The sequence below is a fragment of the Mustela erminea genome, chromosome 17 (genome assembly GCF_009829155.1).
Source record: "Mustela erminea isolate mMusErm1 chromosome 17, mMusErm1.Pri, whole genome shotgun sequence".
Taxonomy (NCBI): Eukaryota; Metazoa; Chordata; class Mammalia; order Carnivora; family Mustelidae; genus Mustela; species Mustela erminea.
The window spans coordinates 47,027,074-47,050,396 of NC_045630.1; the positions used below are offsets into that span (position 1 = coordinate 47,027,074).

Below are 23,323 nucleotides of genomic sequence, written 5' to 3' on the forward strand. Positions count from 1 at the left end.
TGAATATTTTCTCCCCTTCTGTGGTTAACCACAAACTCTTAGCCCGGCATTTCTGAATTCAAGTATAATTATTATAAATATTTTATTGTACTTCCCGACAATCTTTGTTTTATAAACATTTATGTGGGATCAAGTTATACTCTGTGTATGTGTGTGTGTTTATACTTGGTATAGGATTTTTTGGTCACTTTTCATGTTATAGTATGCCAGTTATGTACCCAATTAGATTCTAATTTCTCTTTATGATGTGTTCAAATTTTTATGTGTGCTAGATAGCCATCTTGTAGAAGATCTTGCATTTCATCATTTGGTAGATAAGCAAAAGTAGATAATAACTACTGACATCTTATTACTTACAGGTAGGTACGTCATAGTTAGGCTTTTATGTATTTTTGAAGTGAAATTACCTTAAAGATGGAGAAAAGCATTTTCTCCCATTTCCTCTGAGCAGAGAGTCTCAGTCCCAGAAGTAATGGAAGAAGCTTTGAGAAAGTTAGAAGGAAAGATGGATGGAAGTATGCACTGGAGTGACTGAATCTAGTTTCTTGCTGTAAGTATTTTATGAGTAGAGCACAAAGCATTTTGGTTGGCCAAGTTTTAATGAGGTGCTTTTAAGAAGTGATTTATTCATCCCTCTTATTATCATATCATGCATATAATATTCAATACAAATTCTGATTTATGAATATAAGTGAGTTACACAATACTTGAAAAAATAAACTGAGAATTGGATTGATAATGAAAAATTCTGAGTAAATGTACATATTTTAATTTTAGGACTGCATCTTAATCATTGTTTTATTCACATTCAGGATATAACAGTTTCCCATCCTGACATATGGCTCGGAATGTATGCTCTGGTGTCTTTTTGCGATATCCATGAAGACAGACAAATTCAATCATATCCCCTGTCATAGAATATATTTTTTTCTCATAAGACCATCGAAATCTTATTTTATGTCTTCTCAAGATTTCTTCTGATACTGCACAGGGCACTAATATAAAAAAAAAAAAGAACATAAAACATTGAAAACAGAATTTCAGACTTTCAGGTAGAATCTTCTACACTGGTCCAGAGCTTCATTTCCAAAACCTTTTTCAAACCAACTCACTGAAAGACCATTGTGTCCATTTTAAACACTTTAAATGGTGAGTGATGCAAAATGAGGTGCTATCTTTAAGCTGTGATAATTAAATGTTATAATCAAAGATTCATAGTATCAATGAAATCAAGTTCTTTCATTAAAGGATCTTTTGCTTGAAACAGAGGTTTTTCTTCCCACTTTATTTTGTTACACATTAGTACTTGGTAGTCAGCATTCAATGAATGTTTGTTAACCCATGACAAGTCTACTAATAACAGCAAAGCTTCTATTATACTGATTTTCCCAGGATCCATGAGAATATTGAAATATTTACCTAAGCATTTTGGTGGTGATGACCACTTTCCATTTCTGCATGTTACGGTCCTGGGTCCCTGAAGTACATAGAAGGCCTGACATTTGTACTCTACTGACCATCCTGGAGCATATGCTGGTAGTGGGAATGAGGTAATGTCTCCATTGTCAATAGATGGAGGAGACACACATTTTCCACTAGGTTCTTAAAAAAAAAATTTTGATTTATTGAAAGACCAAAGAAAAACAGGTTAAAATAAAGCAAATAAAAAAAGCAATATCAAAACTTGTGATTTCTGCTGACAGAAATGATTCATTTAAGAAATTTTATTTTATTTAAAAAAAAGATTTTATGCATTTATTGAGAGAGAGAGAGAGTCAGGGAGACAGAGAGAGCACAGGCCAAGTAGCGGGAGGCAGAGGGAGAATCAGCCTCCCTTCTGGGCAGGGAGCCTGATGTGGGGCTCCATCCCAGGACCCCAAGATCATGACCTGAGTAGAAGGCATACCCTTAAACAATAAACAATGGTTAAGATGCAGTCCTAACGTTAAGATAGGTCACATTACATATGTTACAAAAATATGTAACATTAAAATAACCAACTGAGCCACACCGGCACCCCTACTGAAGAAATTTTAATCACTTAAACTGAGAATCACACTTTTAAACCTTTCCTTTCATACCACATAAAAGCATACATAAAGCATTAACAAATATGTTTTCTTTACCATATACTGGTGTTAAAAAGTGTTTTTCCTCCTGAATCAGTACTGGGCAGATGGATAGCTAATAGGAATAAAGAAACTTTCTTGTTACATATAACATACTGCAGTTTCTATTGGATCTCTAGTCATTGTTTATTGATTGTCATTTCTATTATAAAAGGAACATCAACTTTGTTAATTAAAGTGAAAGAATTACACATTTGTGTCATGGAAAAGGGAATTGATGGCTTGCTGTTCTGGACAGAATGAGGTAGGAAAATTTGTGCTTATTCCTTCTGCTCAGTATCACTAAAAATCCTGAACATATTATAAAGACCAACAAAAGAGATTGTGAAGGATGCAGAGAAGATGTCGATCTGATTTCAGGCTTTGGTATTCAAGGAATCATACTGCAGTGAGTTGTTTGGGTTTTCATGTTGTCGCCTATGGATCCTGGACTGGGCACTGAGGAAGACTGGAACCAGAGATGATATCAAGTTTAGGGGAAAAAGGTCCCAAGAATTGCCTAATTGCCTGCTGTCTTTAGTCAAAGGCTTAGGAAAGGAGTATTCTAGCAAGAGAGATTTTTTTTTTTTTTACAAAACTTGAATTACTCCTGAAGAATCTCCTAGAAGAAACCTCGACCAGCCCTCTCCCCATGTGGATCAGCAATCAAGAGTGGAGCCTTGACTTCCAGCCACCAGGGAACAAGACACCTCACTACTTTCCACGGTGTCAGTGGAGGCCAAGTGGGAAGCCTGGACTTGCACTCTGCAGTAATGGAGGCTTGATAAATAAGAAATTTCAATAAATCTAGAGTCTTAAAATATAACACCCGAAATTCTAAAATACAATTGAAAACCATTCATCATAGCACAGACCTGGAAAAATTTCAGAAGAGAAAAGATAATCAATAGATCACAACACTGAGATGATGTAGATATTGGCATCATTTGATGATGGTTTTTAAAAATATAGTTGGAATTATATTACTGAAAAATATAATAGTGGAATTAATAAAAAAAACTCACTGGATGGACTCAATTATGGATTACGGATGACAGAAGGCTAAATAAACTTGACTATAGAATATAAATGACTCACTTTGAAAATAGATTGAAAACAAAACCAAAAAAACTCTCAAAAATATGGACTGAAAGTTTCCCAAATTTTTACAAGGCATAAACATTCATATTGAAAAAGCCAAACAAGACAAACCCCCCAAAATTCATACCAACATACACCATAATTAAACTGAGGAAAAGGAAAGGAAAAGAAAAAATATCAAAAGCAGCAACATTGAAACTATGCAAACTAATAAGGGAGAAAGGATTCAAATGTCAGTGGGGCCCTCTTCTGTGACCTTCAAAGCAGAAAGAAGTGACAACATTTTTCAAGTGCTAGAAGACAAGAACTGTCAGCCCTGAATGCTTTCTCCCATCGTAGTATCCTTTGGGGTTTAAGGGAGAGAAGAAGATATTCTGAGACAAAGGGAAATGGAGTATTTATCTCCAGCAGATCTGTCTTTAAAGAATTGCTAAAGGGATTCTTCAGATATCAGGAAAAAGATAACACAGCAAGGACTGAGACTTCACTAAGGAATCAAAAACAAGGGACTGAAGAAATAAGGGTAAATATGATGAACTTTCTTTTTCCTAAGGAGTTTGTCAGGTTTGGTGTTTGTGGAACATTATATCATTTGATATGGTGCTCCATATATGTAGAAGAAATATTTCAGACATTTATGTTTGAACTGTGGGGATCTCATGGGTGCCTGGGAGGCTCAGTCAGTTGGTTAAGCTTCCACTCTTGACTTTAGCTCAGGTCATGACGTCAGGGTTGTGAAACTGAGCCCTGTTTCGGGATCCAAACTGGGCATGGAATCTCCTGAAGATTTTCTCTCTCCTCCTTCTAAAACTCCAATCCCCCCCTTTCTATCTCGATAAATAAGTAATAAATAAAATAAAATAAAATAAAATGTGGGGTGAGTAAATGGACCCTAAGTGGAAGTAAGTTTTCCTCATCACTCGAAGTGGTAAAATGTCAAAACCAAGGGGAGAAGTGCCAAGCTATATATGTGCATCTTAATACCTTGAGCAACCATGGATAAAACTATACAAAGAAATATGCACCAATACAATAAAGACACATGAAAATGAGATTATTTTAAAATATTCCCCCCAAAATCCACAGAATTGGCAAAAAAGGAAACGAGAGTGAGAAACATAGGAAAGAAACACAAGGCAAATAACAAAATCACTGACACAGCCATTAATCTATCAATAATTACTCCAACTGTAAATGGTTTAAATTCTTCAGTTAAAAGACTGAGCGTGGCAGAGTGGACACACAAACAAGAGCTGACTATATGGCAACTAAAAGAAACTAACTTCATTGTGAAAACATACGTGGGCTCAAGTAAAAGACTGGAAACTATATATGCCAGGCAAAATTTGATTTGAAAAACAACCAGCTATAATATCTCCTCTTTATAATACTTCTATCTCCTTATAATATCTCCTCCTATAATATTTCCAAAACTCTAAATACTGGAGTGTGTTATGACCAGGTTTTCAGAGTTTTTTCCTATATATATGAATTATCTGGTTGACCTCAGCTAGAAACCTACCTTTTTATAGTCCACATGCTGAAGAAGCCCAAATTTATATCACATTCCATGATATGCCCCAGCTGCTGATCGATTGTGTGTCTCAAAGTGAAGTAGCCCCCACCCCCAACATATGTTTAGTACATTTATTCCTCAGGAAATAACTGAGCTTCTTAACACTTAAGATAGAGAATTTTCTTGGCACCTGAGTGGCTCAGTCGATTAAACGTCTGACTCTTGATTTCTGCTCTTGTCATACTCTCAGGGTCGTAAGATCGAGTGTTGGGCTCCACACTCAGTGTGGCATCTGCTAAAGATTCTCTCTCTCCCTCCCCTTATTCCTCCCTTCACTGCTTACACTCATGTGCTCTCTCTCTTAAAAAAAAAAAAAAGAGAGAGGGATAAAGAGAGAGAGAGAACTTTCCATGACTCCAACTGTCCTAATGTGTTCAAATCTTCCATAAAATAAATATATATTATCACTATGCAGTCCACAAAAAGAAAAAAAATTGTATTTTAAGCACCACCATTTTATTTGAGATGAAAAAAAGATTCCATAAGAACTATGTCACTATATTTATTTATATTGACATATTTATTCCCTAATATATTCTCTAAAACCCGAGGGGAAATAAGATACTTTACCTGCACACCGAGGCGGTTGTGACCAATACCCATCTAAACATGTCACTTCTACTTCCCCAAGCAATTCAAAAGGTTTGATGCATTCATAACGTGCAGTCTGACCAGGTAGATACCTAGGCTTCTCATTTAGTATAATAGCATTTTCCACTTTGGGTGGATTCTCACAGGAAATAGCTGAATAGAAAGAAAAAAATAGCATCTCTAACGTAATGATCATTTTGAGTAGCAAATCAATGAACGGGATAAGGGAGATTTAAAATCAACACTTAATCTGTCATGAAAGAGTGCCAATTTAGGAAATTTACATATAAGATTGAAGAAAAGGAGATAAATATCTTTTGATAAGATTTAAGCTCCTATGAAAATGAGAATTTTTCTGGACATTTCCCATTTTTAGTAAAATCAATATTAAAAATTATATAAATTCAATATGAATTTGTACACCACAAGAAAATAATAGTGAAAAAAATCATTTGATGTCAAATTTTGGCTTGCAGTCATCCTGTTTATGAATGTGATTTTAGGCCCTTAGAAAAACAAACACAGTAGGCACTTCCTTAGACAATAAATGAAGAATTAACACACTTTGAAGAGTACTAGAGTTGAAAGGAGAAGATGATTAACTGAAGATCCAAACAGGAGATGAGGACACCCAAGTTATTCTGTATGAAGAACAGAGATCAAAGGGTCAGGTATAGATACAGTGTAAAAATTGAAAAGTGCAATCAAATACCACTTGGGGTTTTAAAATAAGGATAACTTGGACAAATTAGATACTGAAAAACTGAAAAACATTTGAAACTTGCAAGCATATATATCTCCATAAAATCTGTGCTATTATCTACTTGTTTGCTATGCCCCTTTCATTCTTGTCCTGTTCATTATGAGGAGTAAAATAGGCGGAAGCAGAAATTTTCTATGGTATTTTCACAACAACCCAAAGCTGTTGTCTGTTCATTTCACAGCAGAAGTGAAAGAATACTGATTGATTTACATGCTTAGTTTGTAATTTACTGCTTCGAGGTAAAGTGAAACAGATCTAGAGAAAGGCCTTCATGTTGTTCCTTTACACAAAGCACAGAGGAGCGTTAACCTCATTTGGAAGAAATGTTATAAAGCAAGTTATGGGCTACTGACCAGCACAGCGTGGTATTGACTGCCATCTTCCATTTCGGCACACAATTTCTTCTGCACCCTGAATTATATAATTGTCTTGACAGACAACAGATACTTTTTCTCCATCCTGATAATTCACCGTCGTTGCCATATTTTGAGCATTGGGAATCTGAGGTGGAGGGGGACACGGCTGCGTGATAACTTCTAAAAATATTAAAATTAGATTTCTTGATTAAAAGTCATAAGTTAAACATATTACAAAGATAATTAAACAGGAAACTCAGTAGTAATGTACCATTAGTGATCAAATAATGACATTATGGTCTATATCTAAACATGTTATGCTCATCAGCTTGTAGAGCACTTTCATATATCACATGTGGCTTATAGTCTCACCGTCTTGTAGTAACTGTTTTATTCTTTCTGTGATAAATCTTGCATAATTTATGTAAAACTTATTTTAATGATTTCTAACCATTTGGAGGTTCTAACTGAATTGTCCACTCAGTAAGAGGCACTAAATAAATACTGATATCCATAATCAAATGTATTGTGCTTGGATTAAAACCTTCACAAGATGTGGAATGGAAGCTAATTAGTCAGAGGAAGAATTACATATAGTTAACGATCAATTATCAATTGATATAAATTGAAATAATGACAATTATCAGTTACAGATTCTTGGCTAAGAAAAAAATTAAGAAAAAGAAAAAATCCTTAATGATTTATAGTGTTTTTGGTTTTGGTTTTTTAAGATTTTATGTATTTATTTGACAGAGAGGGACACAGCGTGAGAGAGAGGGAACACAAGCAGGGGGATCAGGAGAAGGAGAAGCAGGCTTCCTGCTGAGCAGGGAGCCGGATGTGGGGCCTGGATCCCAGGACCCTGAGATCATGACCTGAGCCGAAGGCAGACGCTTAACAATTATGCCACCCAGGCACCCTTAAACTGTGTTTTTAAAGTTACAAAACTCTCTGGAGATACTGTTTCCTAGCTTGCCTACACTGTTGAGAGATAGGAAGGTTAATGAAACGCACCCTCTTGAACAGATCAGACAGGCTGGCTTCAGTTGCATGACCAGCAGGGACACATGATTCCTCTGTAAACTTGTGTTTGAGCTCCCAAAGAACTGAGATACCACACATATATCGTGGCAGCTCTTAATCTGAAGACAAAGCATGTTTGTTCAAAACTGAGGGAAGACTCTCGATGGCTCTACTTGGAGGCTTTTGGACCTCTTTATGAGTCCTTGGTTTTGCTTTCTCCTATAGTGTGTTTATTTCATCAAAGGCCTTATGTGATTGTACACGGGGAAGTCTTGTCAGTCCCTTCAATTACCCGAGATTTTGTAGTCAATGCAGAGAAATATTTGACTGAATACAATTCATTCATGTAACTAATATTTTCTATTTCTATCTTATATTTTCTCTTTCTCATATTTTCTAAGTGTAGAAGTATTTTATATTTAATTAGAAACCTTTTTCTTATTTGTTCTAAATATCTTGGCATATTTTTTCAATGCAGTATCAAGGACAGAGTTTCTTCTGTATCTGATGTTTAACCACTTCTGCACTAATAATCTTTATTAGTACTTCCTCTGATACATTTGCCAGACTTTGGTCTAGCAACTAAATTTTCCTAAAGGCAAAATTACTAATCTGCTAATCATCTGTTTATGCTTTTTTTTTTTTAAAAAAAAGCTTCTTTATATTTTTGTATCTTAATTAATTATTTATATTTATTTTATTTCTAGTTTTTAAAATTATTATTATTATTGTCATTATTTTTTGCAGTACTTTGTACAGCAATCACTCCACCAAAAAAAGTCTTAAAGGAGAATGAATCTATTTAGAAAAAAAAAAATCTGGAAATTAAGAAAAAAAAAAAAAAACCCTGTAAATAACTGACAGATTAAAGAAGAAATCACAAGGAATATTAGGAAACATTTCAGATAGAATTAAATGAAAATGAAGTGCATGTAAAATTTTTGAGACTGCTACAGTAGTACTTGGAGGGAAAAATGGAGTTTCTCTTTAAAAAGTAGGATGGTTTAAATCCATGTTTCAATTTTCTACCTTAAGAAATGAAATATAAAATTAAAACCAATGTAATTAGAATTTAAAAAAAAAACAGTTAAGTCACAGAAGAGAGAGAATTGAGAAAGACAAATAGAAAAAAGAAAACAGAAAAGACCATGAATGTTAGTAAGGCTAAAAAATAGATGAGAGAGTAAATGAAGAAAACTAAGTGTTAAAATTGGTTATTTGGAAATATTAATAAAACTGAAGAAAAAAAAAAACCCAGGAAGAGTAATCAAGTATAAGAGAGAAACAAATATCAATGTCAAGAATGAAAGAAGTGGTACCAACAAATAAACTATTTAAAGGAAGATAGAATATTAAGTGACTATTAAAATATTTGTACACCAATCAACTTCATAAATTAGATAAAAGAAAGATATTCTTCAAAAATACAACTTCCTTGCACTGACAAAAGACAAGAAGAAAATCTGAATATTTCACTACTTACTAAACAAATTGAATTCTTCATCAAGAAAAACTTCCCCCCAAAAAGCAAATTATGTATCAGATGACTTTGTGGGTGAAGTCTATCAAACATTTAAGGTAAAAATAATAAAATAATAATGTGTTATAATAAAATTACATAAATACCTTCAGAAAACAGAGGAGCAGAAAGCAGTTCTCATTTTGTTTTATGAGGCCATGATAATCCTAATAAGAAAACTTGGGAGATGCATTTAAAGAAAAAGTAACTATAGATTTATATTCCCCATGACTATAGATGTAAAACTTAAAAATATATCAGCAAATTGAGTACATGAAAATGTAGAAAGAATAACATGTCACCATCTAGTAGAGTTAACTCTAGGGAAGAGAGATTTGTTCAACAACCCAAGATTCATGTCTATACCTCACTGTATTAACAGAATTAAGGAAGTCATATTATCATATCAAGAGATACATAAGAAGCATTTAAAAACATTCAACATTGGTGATCATAAAATTTCTCAGTTAAGTGAGAATAGAAGGCAATTTCCTTAAACTGATAAGGGCATTTACAGAAATCCTAAACTGACATTATATTTGTGGTAAAATGTTGAATACCCTCTCCCAGTGATCAGGAATGGGACAAAGATGTGTATGTTTTCGTCGCTTTGTTTCAACAGTTTACCAGAGGTCCTAGTCTGTAAATAAATATGAACCGGCAAAAATAAAATCTTGTATTTTCAGTGATATAATTGCTTATAGAAATTGCAACAGATCTACAAAATAGTACCTAAAATGAATAATGCAACTGGTATAGTGTCAGAGTATAAAATCAATGTGCACGATTCGAGTGGGAGGACAAATGCATAGGAAGAAACTGACCTCACTCCTCCCAGAGACTCACAGGTGTATATGGAACAATTTCCTCTAGCTGAATAGCTCCCTCACAATAAACAGTGAAAAGGCCACTTCCAGATGGGTATGAGAGTCAGAGACCCAATAGGGACAGAAACCCCACCCCTGGCAGGGCCACACACAGTCAGGTGTTCTCCCACACAAACTTCTCCCTGAGCAGAGAGAGGTCCGTGTTGCACATCAGCACCCCAAACTCTGGGACTGGCAAAAGCAAGATGAGCTCCCCCCAAACACCTGGCTTTGAAAACCAAAGGGTCTCACATCCAGGAGACCCAATGGGCTGCAGAGAACTGAGATTTCTTTTTTTTTAAGATTTTATTTATTTATTTGACAGAGAGCACAAGCCACACAAGCAAGGGGAGCAACAGGCAGAGGGAGAAGGAGAAGCAGACTTCCAGTTCAGCAGAAAGCCTGATGTGGGGCTCGATCCCCCCGACCTTGAGATCATGATCGCATTGGAAGGCAGTCACTTAACCCACTGAGCCACCCATGCGCTGTGAGTCAGGAACCTCAGGGGACCACGTGAAAGGAGGAGTTGGAAGAACACCTAGACACATGAGAAGGAGATTCATTTGCTAATCTTAAAACTACCTGAGGGGCAGGGGTCTGTTGGGACTCTTTCAGCCATGGAGATGCTGACACTTTTTCTCCTCCTTGGTACCACCCGTGGGTGCACTCCAGCCCAGGGCTCTCCTGGAGCCCGAGCCCTGTCTTCTCCTGCTGCCTCGCTAAAGCTGGCAAGCATGCTCAGCCCACAGAGGGGACGCTCCTTGATCTCCTGGCTCTCCTGGCCAGATGGGCTTGCCTTTCTGGGTCCCACAGGACTGTAACCCTGGGGAGGTCATTCATGACAGGCTACCACCTCCAGGGCATTCCTACCACCTCCAGGGCATTCCACAGACAGCGGACTGAAACACACCCCCAGGCTTGCTGTGACAAAGGCCTATTTACCTGTCCTGGAATGTCAGCTCCAGGGACAGACTTCAGATTTGCAGCACATTTGGAGGCTTCTCTGGGAACGGAAACTTGAAGGGGAGGAGGGGGACACCAACTTTGTGCCCTCTTCAGCCTCAAAGAAAACCCAAACGCTAATTCTTACAGCTACCTGACCGGATGTTAATTTAAGGCCACCACGTTTCTGGGTTTTGTTTTATAGCCGACTAAGGCACTGATGCAATTAATACTTAGGAATAGTGTTTGGGCTAGTTTCTGAATTTCCTCCCAGCTGAAAAATTATGTGTAGTGATACATAAGCAAAAAATTTTAAAAGACACAAAAGTACTAAAATTACAAGTTAGGAAGAAATAGAGTAAGTTTTTGAAAACAAGAGCTTATCTATGCAGCTTAGTTCGGAGTTCCATCGCCCATTTATGCATGTTGAGAGTTTCAGCTTTGTTGCTTCTCTGCATTTATAACTTACTTTCTCGTTATGATCATATACAGTCTTACTTAATGGTTATACCTCTTTTCTATTCAAGCTGTATTTATATTTTTCAAGTTCATCAGTTGCTATAAAATGAAAATATTCCCTTGAAAAGACTAATAAGAATCAAAAAAATAGCTTAGAGTCAATAGTATAATGAAATAAACATCTGAGCCCATAAATCCCACCAACCAGCCTACTACTGACCATATGGCATGAGATGGGCTCTTATGTATGAACGTAAGTCTTATGTTCAGTCCTGGAGATTTCTGGGACAATGTCCATCATAAATACCTCCTGCACTTTGGGGATTAGAAAAGAGGCTCACTTTTTAGGATGATCTATATACTGAACAGTCATCACCTTGACTACATTTGGTCCCACATTTATCTGTGGAAGTAGAATATATGAAATTGCTAGCTTAAATATATTTTTTCAATAAAGGTGATGTAATACAATATGAAAAGTACAGCTAAGATGTCTCTTACAGAATGTGAATATTTAAGTAGATCTTCTGCATGATGGCTAAAAAATAGGAACAGATTTTTGAATAAGTAATTGAGTGCTAAAAGCCCCAACCTGTTTCCTGTTTATATTCTTATAATCTTTGAAAAGCTATTTTATATACTGGATCACGTTATAATTCAACATTATAATGCTACAATAGTACATTTTTACTGACTCTGAGTTAAATATACCAACTTTTTATGTAAATACATATTTCCAAAATTCAGTGCAGATCGAAGTACATTTTGCATTTGATAAAATATGAGTTGATGTAGGTCTTTGTTAATGATTTGTTAATGGTTAGCCAAAGAAGTAATGATTTTGTAATAAAAAAATAAAACAAAGGAGACCAATTCAAAACACTCTAGAGGCTGAGAATTAGTCCTATTTTTAAGGCTTGTCCACAATGTTGAGGGAGATAAAACAAGATGTTCAGGTGATGGTAACTGAGGGACAAAAGGAGTGGTGGTGGTTGTTCTCATTGCGCGATGACTGATTGGTTTCTGAAAGAATTTCTTTGTTTATTAGGAGAAAATAAACATTGGGAGAAGAGTGAACAGCTAGACTAGCTGGAGGTACGATATTAATACTGAATGAAGAAAATTGGAGTAAGGGCTATGATAGGTGTAAGGGGATTATGTTAAGCTGAATATAGGTAGAAGATTAACCATTGGAAGGCAAACTCTGAGATCAGAAAAGAAGAATAATTGAAGCAGATAATTTAGAATAAGAGTGAAAAGTTGAACGTTTTCATGCCTGTTATAACTTTGGGTTTTTCCCTGATGTGAAGCAAGGGGTGATCATTTGTGGAGATAGAAGAGGACAAAGATGAGGTTTGGTCTTGAAGGACTGACAGTACGTCCAATGGGAATGTGTTTAGCAAAAATGTAAGGATTAATAAACAACCAAACTTATAATTCCTTCAACAAACTCCTGTTTAACGTGTGCTCTATGTCTGCCAGTCTTTTGGGTATTGGGAATACATCATGAACAAAAGAGGAGTAAATCTCTGCTCTCATGGACCGTGTGCCTAAGCCCTGCCTTCTCCTTGGAACAATTAATGCCTAGAAATCTGATGAATAAGTAAGATGGGACACTCAGAGCTCTCTTTGAATGTAGGACTTAGGAAAACTCTGGGAAAGAGCTCATTCCAAGAGAAAAATGAAAAGGGTCCCCAATATTTTCCATGTTAGTCATAAAAGACTTGGTTATCCAAAGGTCAGGATGATTTACATACATCAACCTGAGTGAAGTCATCCATCAGATTGGTTTCCTGGTCTAAGGCTGACTTCCTCTTTTGACGGAGTTCTCCTACTGATTGAGAGGGCCTGCAGCCCATCCACCCTCAGCACATTAACTTGTTGCTTTTGAAACAGATTGGGAAATTGTTAGAGACTTGGAGAGAGGCAAGATTCCTCTAGGAAGGTAGCAAGTGGGTATTAACTTCCTTTTTCCAGGGCCTGAAATTAAGAGTACCACCTAAAAACAAAAGTGGTATTTATGCAAATACAGTTCTATTTTCCTGGAAATTAGTACTCCTATTTAAATCATATGAATAACCATAAGTAAAATTTAGCTTCGTACTTAAAAACAGTGTTACTATCAGGGACAGAAACACTGATTAAATTCTATTGCTAATTTGTAGACATATAATGAGCTATAAGCAATGTCTGCTTTCATTATAATTGAAGAACTGACTTTTTTAAAATAAGATTTTATTTCCGTATTTGAGAGAAAGAGAGAGAGCATGAGAAGGAAGGTCAGAGGGAGAGGGAGAAGCAGATTCCCGGCTGAGCAGGGAGCTTGATGTGGGGGTCCAATCCCAGGACCCTGAGATCATGAGGTGAGCAGAAAGCAGAAGCTTACCTGACTGAGCCACCCAGGTACCCCTACGACTGGTCATTTTCAAGAATAAACCTCAATTTCAAAAATACGTTCGCAAATATAGCTTTTACAATAAAATGTTAAATTTCATTGACTGTCAATTTGAGAAGTGTCTTCTCACTAATGCACTAAGGAAGTGGGGTCCACATTCCATTAAGATATGTAACTGACTTGTGTCCAATCATTGTAAAGTCTTCCATGTAATTGAACTCTACCGAATCTCCATGGTGATAGGGAGGGGCAGAAGACTGAACAACAGAGCCATAATGAAGTTCAGGTATCTCTCTACATATACCTTCCACCTCTGTGAAAATTTCACAAAAGTATGTTTCCTTACAAAATGCAATTTATGTGTTTATATGAATACAGAGAGTGTTGATTTCTGTTTAAACATGAATATTTTTTATACATTACCAATACACATAGGCAAGTCTGTCCATTGTCCGTCAACACACTGAATTTTTTTAAAACCCTTCATCAAAAATCTAGTATTGCAAACATATTCCACCAAATCATCGTGTTCATAGATTTCTTTTGGTGTTTCTTTAACTTTCCCATTGAGGAGTTGAGGAGGTGGAGCACACTGTTTTGTTTGCTCTAGAAGAGAAATACTGTGTAAATAATGGTTAATTTATCTATTCTACAACTTAATAATGCATAAAATAGAAAATTTTAACATTAATTTATGTAATTTACAATATAATTTATTATAGCATTCTTAAACAATGGTGTTAAACCAGAAACATGTTTCCCAGTTTTATTACTTACACTGGACGAGTGTATTGGAATTGTATTTAAGCCCAGAAAATATGTTTAATAATCTAGATATTCTAAAGATGTATGCAAACCAGTTAATAAATGTGGTTGTGTAAATTACAGCAATATTCATATTTCATGGAAGCATTTTATTAGAAGTGTTTGAGAAAATGCCATGATTTGAGGCATTTGATCAAGATGTTTTAACTTTGATTAAAGCATACATGTGATTGAATTGACAATAAGTTGCTTGAATATCGTTTAGACACAATGAAACTTGAGGAGAGGTGCATACTATACAAAGTGTCCAATATTATTGGTGGAACTGTAGGCAAAAGGAAAAAAAACAAAAGGAATGTGAGACATCATATGTGTATCTATGCATACTTCCACTACATATTTCAAGAAACAATTGGAGATTAATTGCTTAACTAAGGGAGTCTGAAGGATCTACCCACCCAGTACATGTCCTGGCTTAATGCACTAGATTATAGACACACTCAAACCCAACAGAAAATCAAGAGGTAAAAAAGGCTGATATCCAAATCCTAATTCTTGTTTTAGCAATTGTAAGATAGATATTCACCTTTACATGTTGGAAAGTTAGGGGACCATCCAAAATCATAACATTGAACTGAGTCTGGTCCAACTCTTTTAAGTCTTGATCTGCAGGAGAATTTCAACACATCTTCAACTCTGTATTTGTCCTTTCTGGGGGTAACAATTAAGTTTTCTTCCACTTCTGGAAGCTTGCATTCTATTTCTATAAAGAAAAGGTCAAATAATTTGGTGAGAATATCTAATCAATCATCACCACAGTAAATTTTATGTGTCTTATAAAAATGAGGGGGTACGCCTGGGTGGCTCAGTGAGTTAAAGCCTCTGCCTTCGGCTCAGGTTGTGATCTCAGGGTCCTGGGATCAAGCCCCGCATTGGGCTCTCTGTTCAATGTGGAGCCTGCTTCCCCCTCTCCCTCTGCCTGCCTCTCTGCCTACTTATGATCTCTGTTTGTCAAATAAGTAAATAAAATCTTTTTTAAAAAATGAGGAAATGAATACATATAAAGAGGGGCATCAGTTAAATCCTCCTCCTTGGAAAATATTCCATATTAGATGTTACACACCTTCTAAATTCATAGAGGACTCAGGCATTGAATAACAATATATGTATCCTGAAAATTTATTTGTAACATCAACTTGCTTGTATTGGATCTAATTTTATAACTGCCATTTATTTATAAAATATGTGATATTGTTTTGTACTGTCAAAACATAAAAGTATTCTTTTGCATTAAAAAAGTGATGCTATAAGTTTAAAATTGCACTCAACTAATAGTTGGTGTTTTTGTTTCATGTAAATGTAATTGGAGAACCAGAACACATGTAAGGTATTTCTAATATGGTTTAAAGACACTATTAAAATTCCTTAATTTATATTATATCATGTTGATTATATTAGTAAAGAAATAAAATTGAACCATAAACTGAAACATGAAACAAAATAAAGAAACATATTCAAGGCCACATAATTAGGCATATTCTAGGTGTCCTGAATATTTATATAACATACAACTATCTATTCTTATTGGACTATAATGTATATCATCTATTAATAAACTGTTGATTATGATGATTCAATTTCAGAATATGCAAATTATCCTTTTAAATTTATCAAGTTTGTGACATTTGTGACATTTATGAAATTCCTAAGTATTATAAAATATTTTTCAAATATGGAACCTTCCTATCTTGCTAATTAATTTGCAAAATTAAAACCTGGAATTTAAATATTAGAGTCATACTAAAATGGAAAACAATCCTTTGACATATTAAAACATTTGTAATTATTAAAACATTTTGCAGATGAGGAAGAGTGAACAAAACTCCAAATAAGCTTGGCTATTACCTTAGGATACATGTTTAGTCAATGATGGAACTGGAATTTAGTGAATGAGGGAATTGGAATTTAGTGAATGAGGGAATTGGAACTGACCAGGCTGACTCCACAGGATTCACGTACACCTCCTCATCCTTTAATCACTTCCTTCTCTTCACGTCTATGAGAACCGTCGTTCCAAGATGTTTTCTTCTCCCTGTTCTCTGGGTCCTCCTTTTTTCTAGCACCTTTGCCACCTATTTCTCTTCTGCCTGACACCTAAACGTTGGAATGCTTCAGGGCATACTGTTTTCTCGATATACCTACATGTTTATCCCATGCTTATAATAAAATAGGCCATTACAGATGTATCAGACCTTATCTAGCAAATTTTGTGAATTAAGTTGCCAGACTCATTAGCACTGTGACAAATAGGCCAGATTGGTTGATTCAAGATTAATTTTCAACTGTGCAAGTAAATTTTTAAACATTCTATAAAACTGTACTTGACAACATAATTTCTAAAGTTCATATGCTGATTTTCTTTCTCAAATATATTCCTAATGGTTGTGTATTCTTTTAAATTTACCACGATCAAATAGAGAGATAATTCTATTTTTTTCATTATAAGGAAGTAAAGTGTTAAAAGTCTCAATTCTTGCTAACAGAATACTAGAATGATGTTAATAAAGGTTTAATAATTCATCTCAAATGTTATACTGTGTTATGTAGGCATCTACCTTAAAGCTTAAAAAAGAAAGCAAAGCTATACTAGTGGAAAATGTGAGAGAGAGAGATTTCTCTTTCATAATAAGAGTGTTTTAATGGATAACTGATTACAATTTAGTATAAAATGAGTTCGATATGGGAACAAGTTTATCATTTTTTTCCTGTGGCTAGTGCCCATAGTAAGCATGGGAATTGAAAAAAAATAAGGAAATGGAAACAGTAGAAACGGATATTCAAATATCCACTTTACTTAAAGTGAATATACTAAATATCAGTTCACACTATCGCTGTGTAGCTTTGGAGGATAAGATAAACTGAGCAAATTGTTCTTAAAAAATCTGTATCTAGAGACAGGGAAATCTTTCAACACAGCTGCATTTGGTACTATCTGGAAACATTTCTGTCTCAAATAAATAGATGCTTATGATCTTTCCCAAGGGAGAGGCTTTTTTAGAAGTGGGCCTACCCTGAATTATCAAACATGTAAATTCTATAGGTTAAATTAAAATTATGCACTATGGACCCAGATCTTCACTTAAAAAATATAAATTTTATGTCTAGGAACAAAGACTGACATAAAAGTTCAGTCACTTTAAAACAGGTACAGTAGGCACAAGGATGTCAGCTAAAAATAAATGAGTTTCTAGGAGAATACACATAAGGCTCTCTATCTAGTTTCCAAATCATAGGATGTTTTATTTTAATTAATTGATTAATTAATTAAATCACAGGATGTTTTAATGTAAAAGAAAACTTGAACTGAAAGATGGACTGATATGCCACCCTACAAGTGATTAATCTTAATAGTAAAAAATATTACATATTTTTTCATTTATCTTTTCAAATAGGAACCACGTAAGCCCTTGCCCACAGAGAAGAATTAAGTTAAAGTAAATTTTTGCATAACAATCATCAGGATAATGAATATGAACATGAAATTACTTACTAATACATGTGGGTTGAGGAGACCATCCACTTTCCAGACATGTAATTGATCCTGAAGTTTTACCATCTGGTGTTACATATCCTGATTTACACTGATATTTTGTTTCTTTATTCAAGGGATATGCAAATTCAGATTCAGAAAAAAATCCATTTTCAATTGATATCTCTGATTTTAAACATCTTTCTGAAAAGGGGAAAGTATAAGGAAAAGATAAGCATATAAATAAACATTTTATGAAGTCTTAAGTAATACAACAATATAAAAAATAAGAAGTCATTTATAAATGAAAGCCTAGAAAACCCAAATCACCTAAATTCTTGTGACAGAGAAAATAAGCCATGAGGTATTAAATCAGGATAGTTCATTAAAATTTCTTTTGGAGTAAAGAAGCAATATTTAAAATATCCAGAATCCCTTCTAGGAAATTATTAGAAGTTTGTTTGTCTAGTGGATCTGGAATCCTACAGCATGCCAGAATTACACTGGCAACGGATCCCTTGCAGGCACTTGTTTTAAATACTGTGTACTCAGGATCTCTTTAGCAACCCCAGCATTCAGTTAACTAATTGGGGTATCTCAGATCAGGTGATGATCTCAGAGAATCTGTCACCATAGCTACTACGACTCTGAGAATTTGAAATGTTTGCCATCATAACCTGGTGCTTAAAACCATACAGATGCATGGAGTTTGATGAATATGACACAGATTAACACCTTACATTCATTTATCTTCTAAGACCAAAATGATGATTCTCAAATTATGTATAACTTCACTTGAAACAATAAAGAAGACTTCTGTCAGTTACCAGATCTATTCACAAAATTCAGCTTTTGCCTAGCCCATGGATAAAGAAGAAATCAAAGGAGAAAACATGAAGTATATATATTTTCATTATTTTATTTTATTTCACAATTCCATTTCATAATTTTATTCCTTCTCTTGGGGTACCTAGTAGACTGGATATGGGATACTTGGAATATTAAACACTGACGATATGGAATTAAAAGTATATAATCTTTTTTTTCTTTTATTTATTTTCAGCATAACAGTATTCATTATTTTTGCACCACACCCAGTGCTCCATGCAATCCGTGCCCTCTCTAATACCCATCACCTGGTTCCCCCAACCTCCCACCACTGTCCCCCCCCACCACTTCAAACCCTTCAGATTGTTTTTCAGAGTCATAGTCTCTCATGGTTCTCCTCCCCTTCCAATTTCCCCCAACTCCCTTCTCAAAAAAAGACATTAAAACAGCACCAGTGTGCTTTTGTCAGTTGAGCATCTGACTCTTAATGCTCAGCTCAGGTCTTGACCTCAGGGCTGTGAGTTCAAGCCCTGTGTTGAGCTCCATGCTGGGCATAGAGCCTAGTTAATAAATAAATAAATAGAAATAAATAAACAAATAATAAATAAATAGACATTAAGTTCTTTGAATTGAATAAAAAGAAAAACATTTTAAATAAAATTTTGTGAGATGATACTGAAGTAGTGCTGAGAGGGAATTTTACCATTGTATAGGTGTAATAGAAAACAATAGACTGCATATCAACTCATTGTTTCTGCTTTAAGATATAAAAAGGCAAAAAGACCCAACATCCATATAAATTTGAAAATACAGACTATTATTAGGGAGATGGTAGAAGAGGTTTTTTTTATTATTCTCTATTTGATTTATCTGTGCTCTAATCTTTATTATTGCTTCCCTTCGGATTTGGTTTGTTTTTCTAGTTCCTTGAGGTATAAATTTAGGTTGTTTATATAAGATTTTCTATTTCAAAGTAGGCATTTGTCACTAAAAATTTCCCTCTTCCCACTGCTTTTGCAGCATCTCTAAATTTTGTTATATTGTGCTTTTGTTTTCATTTGTCTCAAGATTTTTTTTGTACTTTTCTATTTTTTTAAAATTTATTTTCAGCATAACAGTATTCATTGTTTTTGCACCACACCCAGTGCTCCATGTGATCCGTGCCCTCTCCAATACCCACCACCTGGTTCCCCCAACCTCCCACTCCCTGCCCCTTCAAAACCCTCAGATTGTTTTTCAGAGTCCATAGTCTCTCATGTCTCAAGATATTTAAAGAAAATTCTCTTGCTCTCTCTTCTTTGATTCCATTGTTGTTTGAGAGTGTGCTGTTTTCTTTCTACTTATCTGTGAATTTTCCTATTCTTTTTGCTGTTACAGATTTCTAGTTTTACTCCACTGTGGTTGAAAAAGATACTGTATAGAATCTTTTACGTGCAGTTGAGGAGAATGTACTCTTCCACTGTTGGGTGGAAAATTTCATATATATCTATTAGGTCCATTTTGTTTATATTGTTGTTCAAATCTAGGGCTTCTTTCTTGAATTTCTGTCTGGGTGTGCTATCCATTATTCAAAGTGGGGTATTGAAGTCTCCTAATATTATTGTATTGCTGCCAATTTTTCTTCTTTAGATCTGTCAATATTTGCTTTATATGTTTAGGAGTTCCAATATTGGATTCACATATGTTGAAAATTGCTACATCTTCCTTTTGAATTGACTCCTTATTATTACACAATGACCTTCTTTGTTTCGAGAGACAGTTTTAGATGTAGTCAGTTTTTTTCTGATAGAAGTGTAGCTCCTCCAATACCTTTGATTGCCATTCACATGAAATATCTTTTTCCATTCCTTCACTTTTAGCCTATTGTGTCTTTAAATCAAAAGCGAGTACTTATTTGTTTTACTCATTCAAGTACTATATTCCTTTTAATAGGTAAGTTTAATCCATTTACATTGAAAGCAATTATTGATTGGTGAACACTCATTCCTTACATTTGGATAACTGTCTTCTCTTTTGTGATTGTTTTTCAATCTCTTCCACTTTTGATGACTTCCTTTATTATTTGATTATGTTTTATAGTTATTCACTTTGATTCTTATCTTTGTACATTTATTAGTTTTTTAATGGTTTTCTTCCTACTTAATGAAGTATAATTGACAAAATTGTATATATAAAGTGTACAATGAGATGACTTGGTACACCTATGCATCTGGAAATTATTTTCAAAATTGATTATTCACCTCATAATTACTTTTTATTTTAACATGGAATGCTTAAGATTGACTCTCTTAGGGGGGCACCTGGATGGCTCAGTGATTAAGTGTCTCCTCTTAGCTCAGATCATGATCCCAGGGTTCTGGGATCGAGCCCCGCATCAGGCTTCCGCTCCATGGGAAGCCTGCTTCTCCCTCACCCACACCCCCTGCTGTGTTCCCTCTCTCACTGTGTCTCTCTCTGTCAAATAAATAAATAAAAATATTAAAAAAATATTGACTCTCTTAGCAAATTGCAGATATACAATACATTACTACCTACTATATTCATCATGCTGTACATTAGATCTTCAGAATTTTTCATCTTATAACTGAAGGCTTAAGCCCATGGACCATCATCTTCTCACCCCCCCATTTTCAAGCCACTGATAATTACCATCCTACTCTCTGCTTCAGTGAGTTTGACCTTTTCTTTTTTTCTCTCTCTTTTTGATTTTATATACAAATTAAATCATGAAATATTTGTCTGTCTAGGACTGTCTGTCTTATCGCATCTAACATAATATCATCTAGGTTCAATCATGTTGAAGTAAATAACAAAATTTTCTTTTTTCTCATGGTTGAATAATATTCCATTGTACCTATATATATATATATATATATTGCATCACCTTATCCATTCACCCATCAATGGACAGAAGCAGGTTGTTTCCATATATTGTCTATTGTGAATAAAGCTATAATGAACATAGGGTGCAGATATTTCTTCAAGATATTGATTTCATTTCCTTTAGATATATACCAGAAATGGGATTGCTGTGTCTTATGATAGTTTCATTAACTTTCTGAGAGCTTCCATATTGTTTTCCATATGCATATCACAAATTACATTTCCATCCAAATATACAAGTGTGCCTTTTACTCCACACTGTCACCAACACTTGTTATCTCTTGTCTTTTTGATAAAAGCCATTTTAACAGCTGTGAGGTGATATTTCATTGTGGTTTTGGTTTGAATGTCTGATGTTTAGTGATTCTGAATATCAACTGAGAATTTGCATGTATTCATCAAAAAGGTATTCTAAGTTCTGAAGAGAAAACTATAATTTAAAAAAGAGACAAGTTACCTGTTCTCAGGTATTTCCATTCTCTTCAGGAAGTTTGTTATTAAATAAGTAATTAAAGAGATGTATTATTTGCATTACAGTAGATAAATTCTATTTAGAAAAATAAAATACAGCAAGGTGATACACATTTGAGTGGGAACATTCCAAATATGGTGGAATAGGATGGACCAGAACAACATTCCTAATGCAAATTGGAAAAACAACAAACTCACGTGTGTGTATGTGTGTGTGTGTGTGTGTGTGTGTGTACGTTGAAAGGAACTAGATGTTCTGAGAAAAAAAAAAAAAAGGATTAAATGACCTAAACCAAAGACAGAGAAGGGCCTGTTTCATGCAAACATATTGTTTTTCATCATTTATTACCTGGTTGTGTTTGCCAACTCTGGATATGGATTGAAGATAAGGCTTTGCCTGAATGTGTGACTGTGATGAGAAAAAGAAAAACTAGGCAAATTTTGGAGGAATGTCTAACACGAAAAGTTCTGAAACCCTGCAGAATAAGCATGCTTTCCTGGAGCCTAAGTAGTTTCTTACAAGTGGAGTAACAAATAGCATGGAGGACAAGGGGAGATGGAGAGGAGAAAGGAGTTGAGGGAAATTGGAAGGGAAGGTGAACCATGAGAGACTATGGACTCTGAAAAACAATCTGAGGGTTTTGAAGGGGCGGGGGATGGGAGGTTGGGGGAACCAGGGGGTGGGTATTGGAGAGGGCACAGACTGCATGGAGCACTGGGTGTGGTGCAAAAATAATGAATACTGTTATGCTGAAAATTTAAAAAAAAAAAAAAGAGTGGAGTGGAAGTTCCTATAGTCTCATAGAGAAAGTCCTAATAAGAGAAGACTCTTGTTTCAAATACACAACTGTATTGCCATCAAGACAGTTGCTACCTTTGAAAGTCACTCAGAATGAGACTTAGAAGCAGAGGTCAAAAAGTCAGAAAAGCAGGATGAATCTCTCAGAGTGCTTGGGATAGGGGAAGAGAGACCAACCAGGTTCTTGATAAAAAGCCAAGAAGGTCTCTACCTTGAAACTTTTGAAACTAGTAGTGGACTAACTCAAAATAGAAGTGCAAACCAGACCCATCAGAGTTCGCTTCTTGGCTAAATCAAGAAAGAGAAAACACCTGTCAATGGGAGGTAAACAATATAAACATTATCAGTA

At 35.0% G+C, this 23,323-nt stretch overlaps 1 protein-coding gene across 1 annotated transcript in view; it reads right to left on the bottom strand.

The window, feature by feature from the left end:
- Positions 1-544: 544 nt before the first annotated feature.
- LOC116576093 (complement factor H-related protein 5-like) overlaps positions 545-23,323 on the bottom strand; it is a 36,814-nt gene continuing 14,035 nt past the window's right edge. Inside the window, exons 2-8 of the mRNA XM_032317905.1 lie at positions 18,015-18,197; positions 15,051-15,227; positions 14,123-14,305; positions 6,493-6,675; positions 5,356-5,529; positions 1,420-1,602; positions 545-995 (exon numbers count right to left, since the gene is read on the bottom strand). Coding sequence (XP_032173796.1) covers positions 799-995; positions 1,420-1,602; positions 5,356-5,529; positions 6,493-6,675; positions 14,123-14,305; positions 15,051-15,227; positions 18,015-18,197 — 1,280 coding nt within the window. The 3' untranslated portion in view covers positions 545-798. The remainder of the gene's footprint in view (positions 996-1,419; positions 1,603-5,355; positions 5,530-6,492; positions 6,676-14,122; positions 14,306-15,050; positions 15,228-18,014; positions 18,198-23,323) is intronic.